General features: G+C 36.8%; 1 protein-coding gene and 1 non-coding gene across 2 annotated transcripts; both read left to right on the plus strand.

Moving 5' to 3' along the window:
- Positions 1-9,174: 9,174 nt before the first annotated feature.
- On the plus strand, positions 9,175-20,888 carry LOC118270081 (peroxidase). Its single transcript, XM_035585524.2, has 12 exons — positions 9,175-9,305; positions 9,733-9,872; positions 11,158-11,325; positions 11,770-11,957; positions 14,560-15,166; positions 15,314-15,514; positions 16,202-16,346; positions 16,799-16,955; positions 17,520-17,687; positions 19,691-19,889; positions 20,090-20,195; positions 20,429-20,888. The coding sequence occupies exons 1-12, from the start codon at positions 9,175-9,177 to the stop codon at positions 20,649-20,651; spliced, it is 2,433 nt and encodes an 810-aa protein (XP_035441417.2). The 3' UTR covers positions 20,652-20,888.
- Positions 14,165-14,366, plus strand: LOC118270162 (small nucleolar RNA U3). Its single transcript, XR_004783191.1, has one exon. It is a non-coding gene; the product is annotated as a small nucleolar RNA U3 (small nucleolar RNA).
- Positions 20,889-21,717: the final 829 nt, after the last annotated feature.

Genomic DNA, 21,717 nt, shown 5'->3' on the forward strand with positions numbered 1-21,717 from the left:
TTGGCTCATAACGAGTGAAGAAATTGTATAGAATTAAAGTAAGCATGATATTATTAAATAAATATGTGTAATTTGAGTATTACAATAAATTCAGAATGAGAAACAATTGAAACCTTTTTTCTTTTTTATGGGGAGGGGCGGCGGAAATCACCCAATGTATTCTCCCGCTTTGGGCGAGGCGATAGGGAGTGTCAGGACTCTTACTGACTAAAAAATTCTTAACTTTATTTTACTGGAGATGAAAACGATCGATTAACGTACAAATAAAATACACTAATCGATGCATGTTATTTGGTATACTAGAACAATCACTCGTACTACTGTTGCAATTTCAATCCCTATGGCAAAGGTCCATGGGCGGCGGCGATTGCTTACCATCAGGTGATCCGTCTGCTCGTTTACCGGGTTATACCATAAAAGAAAAGTTTACAAAGACCTGTTAAATATTATACCTAACTATAAACAACAATAATTAATTAATCTATCTATCCACACACTCCCTAATCTTGTAATTTCTTAAAAACTCCCGAGACAATAGCGAATCAAAATACTAGAAACAAAAATTACAATTTTGTAAACATAAATAATAAAGTGTCCTTTGGCCTGGGAACCCATGTCTTAATAAGGCCTCAATAAAAACTAGTAAGTATTCAACTTCTTAATTATAATAAAACTTTGTCAATGCTTATAATAAATGTAATGAGATCTTTTTAATTAATTTTGGTCATTATACATCAGACTTGACGAGTTTCTCATTATGCAATATATGTAACATCTTTGAAGTCATCGGCACTCCAGCTTCAGTCAAAACAATGAGAACAACTTACTTGTTCTGTAGCCAATTTAGCGACCGACCTAGCTTTTGAGTAGTCGAACCACTCTTTAGATGGTGCGTACTCTTGAATAAATCTGGCTGCAACAGCATACCAGGTAAAAAATGAAAGAACGTTTCAAGGTTTGAATAGATAGTATGAAGTATTTCCCGATATCCATTCACCCCTTTTCTGTATCTATTCACCCCGTTTACCCCTTTCTACCATTTTAACAGCGTTTTCCATCTTTTGCAAAATCCATTGGCTTTCCTTTTGACATAAGCTGGTGATCCGTTTTCTATGAAATTTGAAAAACAACTATGCCATAATGGAACGTTTTTTAATGGATTAGGCTTTATTAGGGCATGGCACATAGGTGGCTGTTAAAAATTATATGAAATACATGTTTATAGCTATTATGACTTAATTTAGGTTGTTCTAAATGTATAATTGTCATACAGACAGAGTGGCTGTCGTATACTTATAAATATAAATACTAACAGTTTACGCTACTCGAATTTTATAAAAACTAAAGTGCGCTCCACGTCGTGATCGATGTAGGTTCTGGCGAAATCGCGGCATGGGTTGCTTTATGCTTAAGTATTAGTTAAGTACATGTGCATGCACACTTCTACAAACTTTGGACCATTTGAAATCGGGAAGAGAAATTTTAAATAGGCTTTAATAATTTCAAATTTGGTTAGGTTACTATACTTGCGCAAGGCCAGACTTCGCAAGTATACTGTATCGTGTGTGACTGCCATTACTGACTAAAAACCACCTCGTTCAACTCCTGCTTTTCGAGCCGTACTAAACGCCGTAGGTAGTCTTCAGCTCCGGATCACATCAGCCCTACTGAGCCCCATCTGTCTTACTCTGATGCTCATTAATTATTATTACTGGAGACAAAAACGAATTAACGAACAAAAAAAAATACTAAAATTTGGTATACTAAAAATACAATAATTGTACTACTGTTACATTTTCAATCCCTATGGCAAAGATCCATAAGGGGCGGCGGAAGTATTGCTAAACACATCAGGTGATCCGTCTGCTCGTTAAAGATTATACCATAAAAGAAAAGTTTACAAAGACCTATTAAAATTTACCTAACAATCAACAATAATAATCTACCCATCGACACACTAGAGAATAATTTTGTAATTTCTTAAAAACTCCCGAGACAATAGCGATTACTTTCCAAAATGGCCACTACGAACCAATCAACCACATGCAATACGTAAGTGCTCCTCGAATACAATGATCCGCACTCTAACCCACCTACATTCGGAACGTACCTAATTGAGGAATTAGGTTTCAAAAAAAGAATGTTCTCCAAGTTGCCAGTAGGAAATTCGAACGGTTTGAAATTAAAAATTTAAATGTATGGAACTCATTTAATGGATTTTGTGCCGGTGTGCGGCTGTTAAAAATATATGAGAAGAATGTTTAGTCTTCATGATCTCCCATTTAGTGTTGTTCGTGTGCGTGTGAGTGTACTGTGTGTTTTTATTTATAAACTAGCTTTTGCCCGCGACTTCGTTCGCGTGCACATTCACTATATTCCTTTCTGAACATCCATATACAATTTGGTAAAAATACATTGTCACATGGAAATTTTATATATTAGAAGATTATCGTGGAAAGTGATGTCCTTGACAAATGGAAGTAAAGCTAGAAATTAAAGATATTATTTTTATTACGACCATTAGACATTATTTTTAGAGAATTTTCTAAAGTACTGATCGTCTCATTTTATGAACGTCCGATGGTAATTATCGCTAGATTATCGTTTTCTATCTATTTCTATCTAATTAACAAAATATTGAATACAGTCCCTATAAATTTTATGTTCTACGAATAATTAGCAAAATTGTTTTTTTTTACTTTGTGCTTAGTAAAGTAATCATTTTAAGTAAGATATAGTTCCTAGTAATGATGATTTTATACGAGTAATTAACTAACTGCCGTACTCAGAGACATTTAATATAATTATTTAAGATATTCCTAGTAATGATTTGGTTCCGAACAATTGCTAAGGACTGGGTTAAGCAACATTAAATTACTCTGAGTACGGCGGTTAACTTTGATGCAATAATTGTGATTACGAAGGCCCCCAAAATATAGGGTGGTCTTAATAAAACGTTTCTAAATTATCAAAGGTGCAATACAGCACGATTTTTTTATCGTAGAAGCAGAATTATTGCTTAGAAGTAAACTAAAAAAAAGCTAACGGAAATAGTAATTGAACCAATAGCTTTTTTCCTTCCCTATTTTGAGTTATTGTACTGATTTAATTGATTATTAATTAGGATTGATTCTTCGATTACCATCACGTGTAGCAATTGAGTAGAAATTTCAAATCTATTTAACCCTCTCGAGGCCCATTCATCGACGACGAACGACTTAAGAACTTAACGAAACTTAAGAAACTTAAGTACCATAAAATAAACTAAAAAAAATGTGATTACGATTCCCGGGTTCCCAGGCAACCATATAGCCTGACAAGCAACACGGCGTAAAAATAAAACTCATGAATATACAAAAAATGTTTCTTAGGGAAAGTTATTTGCAATCATGAGTACAATCATATGTTTAAATATCGTTCACTAATTACCAGTCACCCTATACGAGGATCCTTCCATCCCAATTCAACTCTGTTTTTCATAAACATAATATACATACTACAACCATCTAAAGCGTATATGCAAACAGCGGTTCAGTATTCAATCGCCCGAACATAATATACTCCGACACAACCACATGAGTGCTCATTGAATTTGCATTGTCCGTCACGGGGTTACTACCTGTCTGTCGACTGACAACGTACTGTATTCCAGACACGCAGTGTTCTACATCCTACTATATCTCGGTCGTGTAGAGATTATTAGTAATATTCTGCAAGACTATGTATTAATTGACTATGGATAGTGACAAACTGTATATTTTGGTAATTAGCTATTGAATTGCGCTGGAAAAATATAGAAACCAACTCGGTGATCACAAAATGTTTAGTTATGAAAATGTAAGTAAAGTTCTACTCATGTCCAAAACTATTTTATTTTTTTACATTATAGGTTAGACGACTATTTTTTATTTTAATATCCGTCTTGTAGAAATGTTTTTAAATATTAGACACGTACTTTTTATTTTCTTACAGAAACATTACACGTGACATCACTTTTAGATCCATTTTATGCGTAGAAATGACGTATTTGCTCCCACTCCTGAACATTGATTCGTTTTATCTTATATAACAAAATGAAAAAATATGTGTCTAATGTTTTTCATTACCTAACTGATAGACTAAATAGATTTTTAATCTCTAACTATCTGTCTCTATTATAATAAAGACAATAATGCTTTACTGCGCAATATTATGAAAGATATATGAATTAATCTATTAGAAACTTGGAAAATAAAATAAATTATAGTTATACATACGTAACATCACTACGTATGTAAATTCACAATTTAAGATAACGAATCATTACGCCAAAGAGTCTGGCCCTTGAGAACCGCGAGCGATTAATCCATTGTGCGTTAAGGAACTCATTTCAATAATCATTTTTAATTATTACCGCCATTCAAATTTAATTCGACGTAGATTAATAAGAAATTCCGTTTGAATTCGTAGTCCATTTTGAGTCCAATTTGTGATCTTATTTGACCGAGATCAACAAAACGAGAAGTGTTCAAAGGTAAAAATTTAGGAGTGAGAGAGAAAGAGAGAGAGGAGAGGCGAATGAAGGCTGTCGACAACTTTCAATATAAATGAAATGGCCTCAGTACTTGTATATTCACTTTGACTTTATATTGAGCGACAAGATATATTTTTTTCTAATTCATACTAATAATGCTATGGTTTGATTCGTATTGTTATCACTAGACTAATTTCGTGTTAAGTGAATGGGTGACGTTCTCATAAAGGATTATTAATTAAATTACATATTTTGGAAAAATATGTATAATAAATATATAAAAATATAGAGTCCAGATTGGCGATACATTAAAGAAGGGCCAAATTAAAAGTACCTCTAACTGACGAGCATGTATGAAAAGACTGATGACTGTTGATGAAGCGAAAGAGGTGTGTAAGATTTGTAGCAATTGGCGTTCCATTGTCTCTGACCACACCCATTGAGACGTGAGGTTATGTATGTATGTAAATACATATATATAGAATATGAAAAAAACATACTTCTTTGCATGAATTACCTAAGATTATAAACACTGAACTTGCACAAACAATCACTCCAAAGAACAGCAGTTCACAGCAAACACATTTTCAAAAATCTTCTAAACTGTCACATTTCAAATTAATTTCATTCATACAAATTCAATTATGTTACTGTAATTAGTCCAACAACCCACTATCTGCACTATCAGATTAAACTTAAATAATTATATAATATTATACAATACAGACCCTAATGAAATCACTTCTGAAGATATTCCAAAGAAACAAATTGCTTAGGATTGTTGCGTCTCAACTTGGTACTTATTCACAGCTGTTTCAGCCATATTTTCTTTTACTTAGATTACTAGACATAACATTAATTTAAATGATTTAGATATTTTATTATTAAGTAAGAGTTGAGATGAATGGGATGGATGAGATGATACACACTAGAAGAGAATATATTTATTTATTTGAATATACTCGAACAGCCAGCAAGGGTAGTTCACCGCTCGACCAGAACCAAACCCGTACGTAAGGCTCTCAAAGAGCCATCAGATCACCACAGATGGGGTCCAATAGAGCTGATGCCGACCCGGAGCTGCGGACTACCTAGCGGGTTTACCGGGGCTCCAGCTCGAAAAGTAAGAGTAAGAACGGGCGTTTTCAGTAAGAGTCTGACACTCCCTCTCACCTCTCCCAAAGTGGGAGAAGTCATTGGATGATTCTTCTCCCTTAAAAAAACCCGTAAGGTCGGTCGGTAGTTTGATGATAATTAAGAGTTGATTATAAAGTAAGAATATATTTTAATACCAGGATTAAAAACGTGTTGCTGGTTCCAAGAAATTGGGTTAAGAACAGGAAGAAAAATACATGGTAGGCAATGTGAAGATTTAACGTTTATTTATTTGCTCTTTACACTTATGAATACCGATGAATGAAGTACTTATTACCGGTCCAGTGACTTAGTCATGAAAGCGTAACAAACAAACTAATTTACTGTGAATTTAAATTACACAGGTGTAATAAGGATTTACAAGATCGATAGAATTGACTCTGATTGAGGACACAGGAAAGAGAAAGAAGGATATGGCTACACGGTTGGCGCAGTGGCAGGGCAACCGGTTGAGGAGCAACTTGTCGCGGGTTCGATTCCCACACGGAACAGTTCTTTGCGTGATTCACAGATTTGTTGTTCAGGTGATATTCTGTGTTTTTATACACGCCCACGACACAAGAGAAAAATCGAGTGTAGGGCCACGTTTTTTTTTTATGAAATAGTATGACCGAGTTATGTCACAAATTATGTTAACTATATCATCAATGAAGGAGACACGAGCAATTGTTAAGCATTTAATATTAATGATTTAGCTGAGTATAGATTTCCAGACCAATTTGAAGCGAGTTTTTAGATTGATCAATACAAAATTCTTATATTAATCCTAGTGTTTACCACAACAAAATCAATGAAGCGGTGTTTCAATAAACATATTAAGCCTCAACCCTAGCTTCGCCTGGATCCCGGGTATGTTTACCTAGATGGGAGCGACCTCTCATTACACTCCGCACTCCTCACAGTACCTGCAACCCAAGTAAAAGAAACTCATTAAAACTTTTTTCTCTGAGATACAACGCGGTCGAGTCCGCATTCGAATATAAATAAAACTTGACTTGTTTTTAAATTAATTTTGTTTAATTTATATTTAGATAAGCTATTTATAAATTGGCATAATTATGATTTTGTTGAGTTGTTATGAAAATGTTTATTATCTTTACCATTATCTAATATATCACACATAATACATAATGTAATATATTCATAGATAGAATAGATATATTATATCTACTCTGCGATTCGTGCGATCCGTGCGATGGGTGAGATGCGTGCGATTCGTGCGATGCGTGCGATGCGTACGATCCGTGCGATGCGTCCGATGCGTGCGATGCGTCCGATGCGAGCAATCCGTGCGATGCGTGCGATCCAATGCGATGCGTTTTTTCACGTGCGATGCGAAAGATGCATGCGATTCCGTGCGATGCGTGCGATCCGTTTTATAACATGCGATATTAACCGAATGCGTGCGATCAACTTTTGATGCGTAGCAAGTCCGTGCGATCAGACCAATAGCGTGCGATAAAAACAGAATCCATGCGATGCATGCGATCCGTGCCTAAACAGTGGGATGCTTTAAATTGAAAACAATGCGATGCGTGCAATCCGTGCGTTTGTCTTAACGATTTCTGCTATCCATCCGGGTGCGCCATAGTGTCTGGAATCTTTGGTCCTCTTCTCAGCTTAGCTTATAAACTTGTAGGTACGTTTTTATTGTGCATCACATCAATCAACAGTACATGGACTGCGGACTTTGGCTAGCAAGGGTATCGCCGTAAGCAACAAGAACAAGAACTGTGCACTATCAACATAAATTATTTCGGCCCTATTTTAAGTGAGGAAAATCATCCAATGACTTCTGCCGCCTTGGACAGTATGGCTAGAGAGAGCATCAGACTCTTACTGACTAAAAACCACACTGTTCTTACTCCTGTTTTTCGAGCCGGAGCCCCGGTAACCCGCTAGGTAGTCTGCATGAGAATTTTATTGAAAATACTTTTAATGACTATTTTGCGATCCGTCCGATGCGTGCGATGCGTACGATGCGTGCGATCAGTGCGGTCCGTGCGATCCGTGCGATGCGTGCGATGCGTGCGGTGCGTGCGAAGCGTGCGATGCGTGCGATGCGTACAACGATCACGTGCGATCCGTGCGATCAAAGGTGCAGGTGACTGTCCTTTGCGCTGAATCTCGTGCGATCCGTGCGATTCCGTGCGTCGTGCGATCCGTGCGATGCGTCCGATCCGTGCGATGCGTGCGATCCGTGCGATCCGTGCGATGCGTGCGATCCGTGCGATGCGTGCGATCCGTGCGATGCGTGCGATCCGTGCGATGCGTGCGATGCGTGCGATGCGTGCGATCCGTGCGATGCGTGCGATCCGTGCGATGCGTGCGATCCGTGCGATGCGTGCGATCCGTGCGATGCGTGCGATCCGTGCGATGCGTGCGATTCGTCCGATGCGTGCGATCCGTGCGATGCGTCCGATGCGTTTGATCCGTGCGATGCGTGCGATCCGTGCGATGCGTGCAATCACTTATAACGCCTTTGGTATTTCAGGTGTGCATGGGTGGCGGCGATTGTTATCATCAGATGATCCATCTGTTCAATTACCGGCTTATACCATTAAAAATACTTTAATACTCATATATTTTACTATAATTTTCTAATAATACTTGCATTTTATTACATAACCTCTTATTTACTAACATTTGACAGGCACACGATTACAAGTAGATCATGACAGCTTTGAAATATGAACACGAAACAATCCAGTTGCTGCATGGTTGCTGCTGTCAAAAGAAGTGCTATTATTGTTTTGTTTTTTCACAGGTCTTGTTTAATTTTTCACTTTGCAAGCAATTTGTACGCAAAATTCTATTTATCGAAAAGTATATTAATATACACACATAATATCATGCCTGTCTCCCATGAGGTAAGCAGAGCTAATGGAACACCAATTGCTACGATTCAGTCATCAGTCTTTAAATATATGCTCATCGGTAAAGGGTACTTTTAATTTGTTCCTTCTATAATATATCACTAATGTGGTCGATAACTTTATCGACCTATTAAACAATCGACGACCTATTACAAACGACCTATTTTTAAGAAGAAACAAGAAGAATATGCAAATAGTTTTTTTAGGTGTACTATCGATATTGGATGTATTGGCAGGAATGGACATCTTCTGATAATTCTGATTATTTTATATTTACAGGTTTTTTACGAAAATGTAGTATGCATTCTAAATAGATTATAATAATAACGCTATAAATCTAACACATAAATAACCAAAACAATAAAGAAGTCATCGGAAAATGGTCATACATAATTGAAATTTAGAAAAAATAAACCAATTTAACTAGTTGTAAACATCCGCGTTGTTCAATACCGAATATTTTGTAAAGAAGGATTGTAATGAATAGTTTTTCGACATCCTCTATTTAATTCACGACAGGATTGGAGTAATCGATTGATTCAGTTTGTGAAACATGTTTAGGATTGCAAAACTCGGTTTGCCCCTCTTTAGTGTTTCACGAAGGGCGCAGTGTGGTCGTCGTGTGGAAAAATGAATTATTTTTCTATCGTTTTAATATTAACCGTGGTTTATAGAGTGGAATCCGGACATTTTGATAGGTATTCTGGAAAAAAGGTTGAAGTTGCTCAAGCTAAGGAGCTGAGGTTGAAGAATGCCACGGAGTGAGTTCTTTTTTGTTTTTATTTGATACCGTAGTGCTATTATAAACTGGAAAGTCAGTTTTTAAGCGTTTTTGCGTATGGTGTAAGAAAGAGGAAGCTGGTAAATGATATGGGCCACTTGGGAATATTTTCCTTGAACCACAAGAACAAAGTGAATTTTCGACATTTCTAGTCCACTGAACACACACATGTTATCTCTATAATGTGGTCAGTTTATAGTATTACCCTTGTCCCTGCCCAAAGTAAGACTTTACTTTTGAAAATTGGATGCAAACATACCTTTTTTATATACCACGACGGTGGCAAGAAAGCACACGGCCCGCCTAATGATGACAATGTTACAACCTAGCACTATGTAGCTCTTTCCAACATTTTAAGGTATCACAAAATAATTAATTATCATCATTAATCTTCCAAATATTTCAAGGCGGTGTACAATAGAAGTAAAGTCGTGTACTCCTCACGAAGGCAGTCGGGTCGATGGCACGTGTAACAACTACAAGTACCCTACCAGAGGATCCGCAAGAGGACCGTATCTGAGACTCTTGAAGCCAGATTATGCTAACGGTAAGTGATACTTGCTTGTACAAACTTTGTTTCGTACATGGATATGAGTACTCGTGTCTGTGTGAGATGGTTGGAAGATTAAATACTATGTATTACAATAGTAATTAGTTATCTCTGTTCTTTAAGTATTGAATCAATCTTTAATTTCTTAGGTGCACCTTTTTTTTATAAACCTTGACCTACATTGTCTCCTTTCGTCTCAGAATTTTCTCCTGTGTCATAGGTGCGTTTACAAACATACAATGACACATACACAAGACATCCAGATCCGAAACAACAATTAGTCGATCACAGAAACAGTTGCTCCGTGCAGGTAACGGTCCCGCTACACGTTGCGCGGCAGCCGGTTGCTCAGTCACCGCGCCAATCGTGCAGTCATTCTATACATTCTAAATAGCTTGACTTACTGAATCAATTTTTTATTTATTTATTTATGGTTGCTTTTGTTGGATATATTAATGTTCTTTTAATCACCATAGCAAACGTGGTATTATTTTTGTAGTGTTGACACGTGTAATTCTTGCAATGTTATTGTTTGTTTACACCAGTAGCATTATGAAGTACTACTTATATTTTCCGAATTCATACAACTAACAATTTTAAAACCTTTAAACGAGGCTACTGTAATCAAAATACACAATGTTGACGACTAATTTTCACAGTAATAGTCATTATCATTAAATTATATAAAAACGTTTTCACGGATGCACTATTCCGGATCTTTACAACATTGTTTTTTGTATTTAGAAAACGGTGAAATAAAAAATTGATAACCACTCAAGGAAGTTGTGAAAATGTTTCATGGTCCGCTATCAAAATAATTATTTAAGATCACTCACAAAGATACTTATATTATGTTTGTGTTAAGGAACTTTACTTATTTTTTTATTTTATAATAATAAATAGGGATGATGACAGGGTATGAAAATTAAAAATGTATATAGTCCGTTCGGTAAGTAATGTAAAAATATTAGACACGTATTTTTTTTATTTTTTCTTAAGATAACAGCACCTAGATAAAACGAATCAAAGTTTAGGAGTGGGAGCAAATACGTCATTTCTACGAACGTATAACGAACCTAGATCTGACGTCATGCGGTATTTCAAATCAATACTAATATCTACGAAAGTATTTGTTTCGGTAAGAAATCAGAAAATACGTGTCTAATCTTTAAAAACATCTACAAGACGGACATCAAAATAAAAATTACTCATCTACCCTATTCGGGTGTAGCAACTTTAACGCATCCGAATAGAATGTTATCATCAGTTCTATCATCCTCAGATCGGCATATCCGCATGAACAGGCACAGCAAGCCGCTACCATCAGCCCGGAAGGTTAGGACGGAACTGCACACCACTGGCCGAGTCGAAGATAAGGTCACGTTCAATGTGGCAGCCGTCCACATGATGGAGTTCATTCATAGAGATATCAGTGTCATGGATGGGCCATGTAAGTACAAATATAGATGTCATAACTGCTTCAGAAAATTACAAACGGATGAAACATATTGGAACATATTACTGAATTAAAATTGTTGAATACACTGTGCACTATGGATGCGTTAAAGTTATTTGATTTGAAATTTCATAAAAGAGTGAAAAATAATTTAGAAGACTTGTGATCGTATTAAAGAAATGAGGTCGTTCTTTAAAATGTTTCTTTACCCAATAGTACAATAATAACAAAAAAAAACTGTAAACATCCAAAACTGCTTTGAAATCTTACTCTCAGCTCACAAAAAAAGTTGGCAAATTTCATTTTGATGCAACCAATTGGCAAATTCCTAGAAAAAAATAAAGAGACAAGAATACTTTTAAGGATATACAGACACAAAAATAATACCTACACCTGTATAAGTTACAATCAATCATTAATTCAAATCATTCCTTCCAGTGGACTACCTAAAGCGAAGACAATACTGCTGTACACCAATAGGCGAGAAGGACCCGAGATGTATCCCCATACATGTGCCGCACCACGATCCCTATCTCAAAGTGACTGATATCCACTGCCTGAACTTCTCTCGAGCGGAAACTTTCCAAGACGCTGGCTGTACACCCGAAATTATACTTCCTGAACAGGTTAGTAAAGTTCAAAGTTGCAAAGTTATGCATAAGTTCACAGATACGTGTGAAAATGATCTCAGTTTTGAATTTGAGCTCGTGTTTGATGTGAGCGTTTCAATATTAAGTGGGTTGTCTCCGTCACTTTAGGGTGCTCAATGCTCTTAGTTTGGTAAGATTGTCTTTCTGTCACTTCCTTATAGGTGTGTTGAAGATAGCTGTTGGAAAGGGTATTTCGTTCTAATTAGAAAATGTTGACACAATTATTCACTGTTGCGTACGATTATCCCGATCTATTTTATTGTGATCAAATAAGGCTCGAAATTAAAAGTGTAACGATCAAAAGTAACGAAGACGTGCGGTTGATTTCGAGGACACTCGACCGTTTACGAGTTTTTTTTAGACACCCAGGTTGTACCCATCAGGAAACACAGACTCCGGCAAGGAGTTCCACTCCCTAGCAGTTCGCACAAAGAAGCTTGAAGCGAAGCGTTTCGTGCGAGTGGGTGGGATATCCACCATGAAACGGTGACGCCTCGCCGATTGTCTTGTGGTTCGTTGATGGAAAGGACTAGGGGAATCAAGTTGTGCAGTTCCCTGCACACTCTCCGAAATGTATCCGGTAAAAAACGGAAAGGCTTGCGACCTTGCGCCTGTGTTCAAGGCTTTGAAGCCGGGCCTCCACAAGCGCATCATCATTGATGAGCTTCTTGGCACGCCTTTCAATGCGCTCGAGCGCATCCAACTGGTGTCCAGCCGAGCCGTCCCAAAGGTGAGGACAGTACTCCATACATGACCGAACCTGCGCCTGGTACAGGCTCAGTAGTTGTTTCGGTGTGAAGTACCGTCTCACCTTCGAGAGAATACCCAACTTCCTACCAGCCAGATGCGCCTTCGACTCTATATAAGAACCGAAGTTTAGCGTTGGCGATAGAGTTACGCCCAGAAGCTCAAGATGATCCGATATTGGAACGGATACATTTCGGAAAGTAGGAGTCAGCGGAAATTGACTCCGTTTGGCAGAGAAGAGACACGCCTGGGTTTTGGTAGCGTTGAACTTGACCAAGTTGGCGTCACCCCAATCGGAGACCGCCTTCAAGGACGAGTTCAACCGTTCGACCATTGATTCTCTTAGAGACTGGATCTGTGTTCCGCTAGTCCGCGCATCGGACACATACCTTTCAACAACTGTGCTGTCATCCGCATACCCAAAGATACCGGGCTTAAGCAGGTCGTTGATGTGCAGCAAAAAGAGCGTTGCTGAAAGTACTGACCCCTGAGGGACTCCGGCGTTGATACCAAATTGGTCAGACGAGCAGCCATCGATGACTACTCGAATTGACCGATCCGTCAGGAAGTCTGCAATCCATCTGCACAGATCAGCGGGAAGTCCATACGCAGGAAGCTTGCCGATAAGACTGTCGTGCCATACCCTGTCAAAGGCCTTCGATATATCGAGCGAGACAGCTAATGCTTCCCCGTGCTTCTCGATGGCCTCGCTCCAAATGTGAGTGGCATACGCAAGAAGGTCCCCAGTAGTAGACTAACGGCTGAAAGGGTCACATTCATTATTTCTTATGACTATTCATTCTACGTTATTCAACACCTATTTTTATTAAAGACATTATACTCAATAGCAACGTTAACAAATAAAAATTTACGGTTTTCGCTTCAATAACAAAATACATAGGTTATAAAGACACGCTATAAGATTCTCAGCTAAGTTTAAAATATTTAAACTGCAAAATATAAAACTGAATGGTTTCGGTAGCACGCTTGGAAATTTTCGGCTACACAAGCATAATTTTTATGTATGGCATTATAAAAAATGCTGCTTTGTTTATTATGTACTAGAGATTGTCTTAATATTTTTCAAAAATAATATCTTAATCTTTTTTTTCAACCATTAATAAAATCAGAATAATAAGAAAATAGCCCACCTCATGTACACACTCATGTGCATAAAGAGTTTAACAAATAAATAAAATAATTGAAAATATAATCACAAGTAACACACTATGCCGAGTATGTAACGAAGCGTTCACGCGCGATATCAGTTACCGCAGAGAAACACTAGATGTCGCTATTACTAAATAAGCGATTCGTCATCGTACAACTTTTAATGCCAGCCGCTAGATGTCACTGTGCCGTGACGTCATTTTGTGAATCGCGGTGTTAAGATTCTCCGCGAAAGAATGACCCTCGTCGGTTTGGCGGCGACAGTTAAGACCTTACTTCATAGGATCATTTCTATAGTAAGCTCTTCTCGAGACTTTCACACTATGTGAGTCCTCACCAGTCACGTTGATGAGATGTGGCGCGGTGCCCTGAGCGTGAGGCGGGCGGTGGTAGACCTACCATCAGCCCTCGATGATCGTTCGCTCCCCTTCACGGGGGAGAGTGGGGTACTGTCGCTGTCTGAGTGGCTTTTTAAACCCTTATAAAACTCTAAAATCACTTGAAGAAGAAACTAACAGTAGAAGAGTTTGTATGTTACTTAACTGATTGATGTATTCAATTTAATAAACTGTCAATTTGTCAAACGATATTATAGTAGTGGATATTCTTAGTGCAAAATTCGTATCTATAATTCAAAATTACAAGTCTGCATTTTTTCCAGATAAACTTCCAAACCCCAGTGATAGATCTGTCCACAATATACGGAGTAGATGCATATGGGCTATCTAAAGTAAGAACATATGAACACGGCCTTTTGTTACTCGAGAACAGAAACAGCCGTTACGTACCAGCTAACATAACATATAATAAAACTTTCGTATCAGCAGAAATGTTACAAGACATGAAAAATAACATTGTTTCAAATATAAAAGACGATATGATGATTAAACTAACAATGACGATGATTAACAAAAATTATACTGTAGCTAATATGACGACGGATTTGTTGGCCAACTTGTCGTCCGATATGTTGGGTAGTATGGCTCCTAATATGCCTAACATGATGCCTGAAGTTATGCCTGATAATTACAATGATAAGATGCTTGATCTGATGCCAAACATAATGTCAAATTTTACAAAGCAGCTGAACATGAGTAGTCAAATGTTAGTTAATATGACAGCTGACGTGCTTGTCGATACAATAGCAAATATACTGGCCAATTCGATGGTCGACATGGTATCGAATATGGTGACCAACCTTATTCCAAATGCTACAGAACAAATATGTCTACAAAACAACGATACTGAAACACTATGTTATAAATTCGGTAAGTACTTTTAGACACAACATTTTATTTAAAACATTTCTGAAACTAATTTAGATGTATATTACTTGATGTAGACAATTTCCTTAAACTCCGAAATGAAGCTACTTTAATTAATCACACTGAATATTTATTATATTGTATTGCCAGGATTCCCAGAAGTCGGTAATTACGACCTTCGAACGACGGCTTTAACGATATTCTTTATGAGGGAACACAATAGATTAGCTCGAGCTCTTCACAAAATAAATCCTTGTTGGAAAGACGACCGACTGTTTAAAGTAGCGCGGCAGATCAACATTGCAACAGCTTCCAATATCTTCATGTATGAGTTGCTACCTGCTTTATTGGGTGAGTCTCAAACTTAGAGTTTGTCTAAACTTTTCTTTACTTCATGAATATTGTCAACGGCAAAAACTTTTAATTAATTGAATTTCTCGACTTCAGCTTTTGTTTATTAGCTTTTGTTAATTACACGTTGTTATCAAACCTTCCATTTATAGAAGACAAACGTAAAATAAAGTACTGAATTGTTGTACCATCGTAATTTTATTAGTGACGAACGTTTTACAATGAAACCCTTTGATCTTCCAACCAAAGAAAAGATGGATGAGGAATGATATGAAACAAAAGAGGGTGTACAATAAGGTGGTTTTTGATCAAAGTAAGTGAATAGACAAAACAAAATTGCGATTCAAAAGTTACTTGAGACAATAGCATGTCATGTAGGATGAAGGAAATTGTTCTCAAAATGAGAAATTGTTGTCTAGTCACATCTCGTTATGTCTTGAATTGACAAAATAATATCGTAATGGACTATAGGAAACCAAATGCAATTACTATAAGATAATGTAGAACAATAAATCATAGAACATTTTTTCCAATATCGTACACACGTACGTACATAACCTCACACCTGTCTCTCATGGGGGTAGAGGCAGAGAGAATGGAACGCCAATTGCCACGAATCAAATCCAATATCAATACTTTAATAATAAAATATTGTACACCTACTTTCTATTTATATTATAATTGTAGGTTTCAGAAACATGGTAAACTACGGACTTATATCAGAAAACGTGGAGCATGTCACCACATATGACGCTGAAGCTGTGCCCCTCGTGTATGCGGAGTACGACATCGCAGTCCGATACTTCCATACTTTCTTAGAAGGACGAGTTAAGTAAGTAGACATATTTTATTACCTACTTGCTGAACCTGCAGGTCATTGGATGATATCCCCCCCTTAAAAAAAGTGACCCGGCAAACTTCGTACTGCCTCAAACATGGACCTGGACTTCTACAAATAATTCATGACCAAACTTTGCCAAATCGGTCCAGCCATTGTCGAGTTTTAGCGAGACAGAACAGCAATAGATTTTTATGTATAAAGGTATATTTGTAAGTATCGTAAAAAATATTCATTAATTAATACTAAAAAATTTTTTTTTTTCATTTTCGGAGAGCAAACCTAGGTGGTTTACTTTTTTACCTGTAATTTAGTACTCAATTCAGACCAAATATATCGATTTTCAGCATGACGACGATTATAATTAAGTTTACCTTTCATTAACATTTACCTTAGGCCCAGTTAGGGCTGGTTTGATTAATATTTTATGAGCTTTTTCTTTTTAGAACCTATACAGAGGCCTATCATTACAAGGACGAGTACTCGTACAGTGAAACCATGTTCAGATCTGGTCTTCTAGAGAAAGGGAATATTTTCGAAGAACTCAACCGTGGCTTGTTCCACCAATACGCCGCAAAAATTGATGACATTCAGGACCCAGATGTATGTTGTATACAATTACAGTTATTTCTTTTTAATGTAAATTGGTTTATTACAACTTTAACTTTAAACTAAGATCTTAGCTTATCTTATATGAGTACAGGAATTGTCGTAGTTTGACTGCGTATGGTACACTTGGCTTATATTTAAGCATAATAATATCAACCAGAGATGCGTAAAATAAAATGTAACTACCGTACCATTTTTCCTAAACCTAAACACTACAAACAGGGTGAAAATATTATCTATACTATTTCTCTTAAATTTACTTCACATCATCACACGGAGAAGTTTTGAGCATTAATCATCACGCTTATTCAATACGGGTTAGCGATTTTAAACTTATAATAAATATTATAAGCCTAGGTTTCCTCACGATGTTTTCCTTTACCGATTGACAGTGGTGTCTAAATAATCTTAGAAAGTACATATAACTCGGAATTTGTCACATTGGTACTTGCCATCTGTCGGTAGGTTTCGAACCCGCACTCTCATGCATAAGAAGAGAAGTCTTGAACCTCCAGACCACTACGATACTTAAATGTACTTATTTTTATTGTATTATAGATATCAGAAAATTACTTTGGAAAACTCCAAAAAGCCCATGACTTACCAGCTTTGGATATACAAAGGGGGAGAGATATGGGGGTGCGTGGTTACAACGACTACAGGCACCTGTGTGGACTGAAACCAGCGAAGAAGTTCAGAGACTTCATTGACGTAATGGAGATTGAGGTAAGCCTTATCTATGTGCTTGTACAAATCTTATACAAAGCGAGAGTGAACGTAAAAGAAAGTAAACTGTCAGAGTTAATTTCAACTTTGTAGGTAATACATAATTTACTATGCTGGAAATGTGTATTTCTGCTAAACTTTAATTTCGTAGAAGATGGCTTTCAGAAAAATATATGATTTATAAAAACGTTGCCCCTACTACACTAGGATTTTTCCTGTGTCGTGAGTGCGTTTACAAACATACAAGTTCTCATACTCGTACATACATATTATACCCACACCCGAAACAACAATTTGTGGATCATAGAAAGAGTTGTTCCGTGCGGGAATCGTTGTGCGGCAGCCGGTTGCCCAGCCACATATTGCCGCATCATACAGTTTCTCATGTAGTCAAATCATATTTAAGCTACTGTGAATGACAACATAATATTAACAACTTAACTAAATAATAAAAGAAAACCAAAAAAATCCATAATTATATTAATATATTGACCAAACTTATTTACCACGCCTAGTTAGTTAACCTTTCCTAAGCCGCCCCCTGAATATTCTCTATTGAACGTTACCTATTCTATTAATTATTGACAAAGATACACATTACAGTATCGACCTTATATCGTTATACCATAGCAACAATGGCTACCGTATAATGTATCGTGTATTATAGAAATCCGTTAATAATTTAACAATCGTATTATATTATGTATACGGGTCATTATTTTATTGTGTAATTATAGTTTAATGTCAATGAATCCATTTATATCAAACTTTTTGTAGATAGTAGGTAGTAATAGTTAAATTGACGTAACGACCTCCCGCTCCTAAACTTAATTAAACCCGTTTTATCTAAGTATAACTAGACTGTCTGTTATATTGAAAATAACCGCTTTTTAATACATATACGAAACATACACCAAAAGTAATATTTTTTTGCAATTTTTGTTTGTTCTCGCTAATCTGTGAAAAGGCTGGAAGGATTTTGATGAGAATTTATTGACAGGTAGCCAATGTACTGAGGAATAACTTAGGCTACTTTTATTTGTCACAAAGTCCTTATCCCACGCTAGTGAAGCCACTGGCATCGGCAAGTAATAAATAAATTAATAAAATTCTTCTTTTTCTAAGAATCCCGTTGAGACAGTGAAAATACTAATAATACCTACCATCTCCCAAATAATTTCTCACTTACCATCAGGTGAGATAGCGGTCAAACGTCGACCCATTAAATGTAAAAAAAAAAAAAAATAATTTTATGAACGAATTTCAAAGATAGTCTTTGTCGCTCGTCTTGAACATTACAGTCTTGTTACTTAGTGTTCGTGAAGGCGTTCTAAAGCTTCCTCTTTAATTAAATTGCATTCCCTTATATCAAGTTGCTTATCAAGTCTGTAGTAATATCTTATTACTAAGACTAAACATTAACTAAAGCACTGCCTCTTAGACGAGCATTTTGGAGCTGTTTATGCGACAGTAACGAAGCTGCTAAGTTTTACTTAACTGTACCCTTAGTATGAGTTTGCTTTACGTTGCACGAAAACGAAATGAGAGTCGCTAGGCGCTTTCATTGGCCGGCGCGAATGAACCAACCAATCAGTGCACCGAATGAGGTTTCGTTTCGATCTCGTTAAAAGTAAAGCGAACTCGTTCTACGTATGTAGTACTCGTACTCGTACTGTTTCATTTTATGCAATAAAGTTCTAGAGGAAGAAATTTTTGGGCATTGGTGCTACTTCTTTTAAATGTGCAATAAACATTTGGGGCGGTGGTTCTTGTATATATGAACTTGTATGTTTGTAAACGTTTGACACGGAAATCATAGTAAAGGGCAACGTTTAAAAAACACACGATAGATCGTTATTATTACGTGTACTTGTCATGCTTACAATTGCTGTATTATTACCGACTATGACCTTTTAACGATGATCTAATTCCTCAAACTCTAAATTCATAAAAAAAATTCACTTCGTACATTTGAAAATTATCATCGTATTTATTTTTTCTAGAAAGCGGAGGCCCTGAAGAGACTGTACGAAAGTGTCGATGACGTGGACCTGCTGGCTGGTATCATGGCAGAGAACCACCTTCAAGGTGTCCACGTGGGGCCCACACTGTTCTGCATCATGACCAAACAGCTGCAGATCTTCCGCTTCTCTGATAGATTCTGGTTTGAGAGAGGCGACCAGTTCCACAGCTTTACTTTGGGTAAGTTCTAGCTAATGGTATAAGGTTAATGACATTTCGATTCTTGACATTTATACGTAGTGTTATAGTTTTTTTTATCTATCGAAATTAATTCTCTTACTAAAGACTTGGCAGATTTTTTATAAAGGAAACGTTTATTTTTTTTAGTACTATACTGTGTTACTTTTCATTTCCCTTTAATTATTGTGAAATATCCACAGAGCAACTGGAGGAAATAAGGAGGACTAGTATGGCACGGCTTGCATGCGACAACGCCGAGGGTATCAAATACATTCAGGCTAATGCATTCCTCAATGTTAAACCTGGGTACGTTCCTACACCAAACTACTGTTACGGCTTTACTTCTTTACCGCTTTCAATTTATTTCATTGCTGTACTTATAGGTATGTGCAGTCACGATTAAACTTTTTGACACAGTCTGACCAACCAGTAAAAATTTAGCAGAATACAGTTATGAGACTATCTGACCAACCAGAAATCTCAATATGAGACTATTCAATACTCAATATAATTAATACTAACATAATCATTCCTTTCAGAAATATGCCAGTGCCATGCACACACATAGAGGGTCCCGACCTACACCTATGGCAAGATGGAAATTGCCGCAAGCATTCAAAATACATGCATGAAGATACCTACTACCCGTACCGCAATAAGAACAAAGATAGTTTTTATGTAAGCAATAGGGACACGGATTCAGACTTCCCAGCTTTCTATAGTTTTCCGCCTTCGAAGCCTGAAACCTTGGATAGTATGTAGTAGGTTACGGAACGTATGTAGTTGGGGAAAAATATTTACATATTTAAGAAAAGAAGATGAAACTAGAGAATAACATTATTACAGCGGTAGTGTATTTTTTTAAACAATTTCATGAGAAGTATTGTGATTTAATACTCAAATCAATCTATTTACTATAAGAAATTATAATGGAGATCTAACATACGTATTCCCATAAAAATACTAACGAACGAAACTCTGATGAGTATAAAATCGAATCCTGCAATTGGCTACGTATTTCAACCTTTGTGGACGCGACGCGATGTGTGTTAAATAAACATTAATATATGTTGTATGTATTACGTGTTTATACATTTTAAAAAATTTAAAAGGAATAAAATATTGTTTGTTAAAGTTTGTGCTGTTTCTATTTATTATCCAAAAGTGCAATATAATAAATATTATTTTTATTATATTGCACTTTTACCCAGCAATGTATTGCTCACTTATGCTCACAGCTCGCGAGCATACATGAATTAAATTTTCATCACCTTTTGTAAATACAGAGAAGAGAATATTTAAAAAATAAAATTTTGACCATTTTCGCGAGTAAATGCACGAAAATTGTTGTATTTTTGTAAAAACGTTTTTGAAATACTTTTGTTCCGAAGTGGTTTGATGCCACCTGGATGTCTGCCAACCCTGTATGATGCAAAAGGAAGCACATGTGTGAAAGGAACGTAGTTTATTCAGAAAATGCAGTAAAAATACCTGACGTTCGTTGTCCTAAATAGTTATACAGGTTCACTACTATTACACATGTCTGTTTATTTGTTTCTCAGTCAAACCCATGAGAACGGCTTTACCAAAACATAGTTCTGTTTTATCCGGAGCTGCGGACTACCTACCCGGTTTACCGGGGCTCCGGCCCCAAAAGCAGGAGTAGGAACAGGGAGGTTTTTAGTCGGTAAGAGTCTGACATCCTCCTCGCGTCGCCGGAGGTGGGAGAAGGCATTGGATGATTCGCCCTCTTCAAAAAAAAGATCGTACTGTTTGACATAGACTTTTGTCTCTGATAGATTTCCCTGGTAAAAATCATACCATAAGT

This window comes from Spodoptera frugiperda, chromosome 30, assembly GCF_023101765.2.
Source record: "Spodoptera frugiperda isolate SF20-4 chromosome 30, AGI-APGP_CSIRO_Sfru_2.0, whole genome shotgun sequence".
Lineage (NCBI taxonomy): Eukaryota > Metazoa > Arthropoda > Insecta > Lepidoptera > Noctuidae > Spodoptera > Spodoptera frugiperda.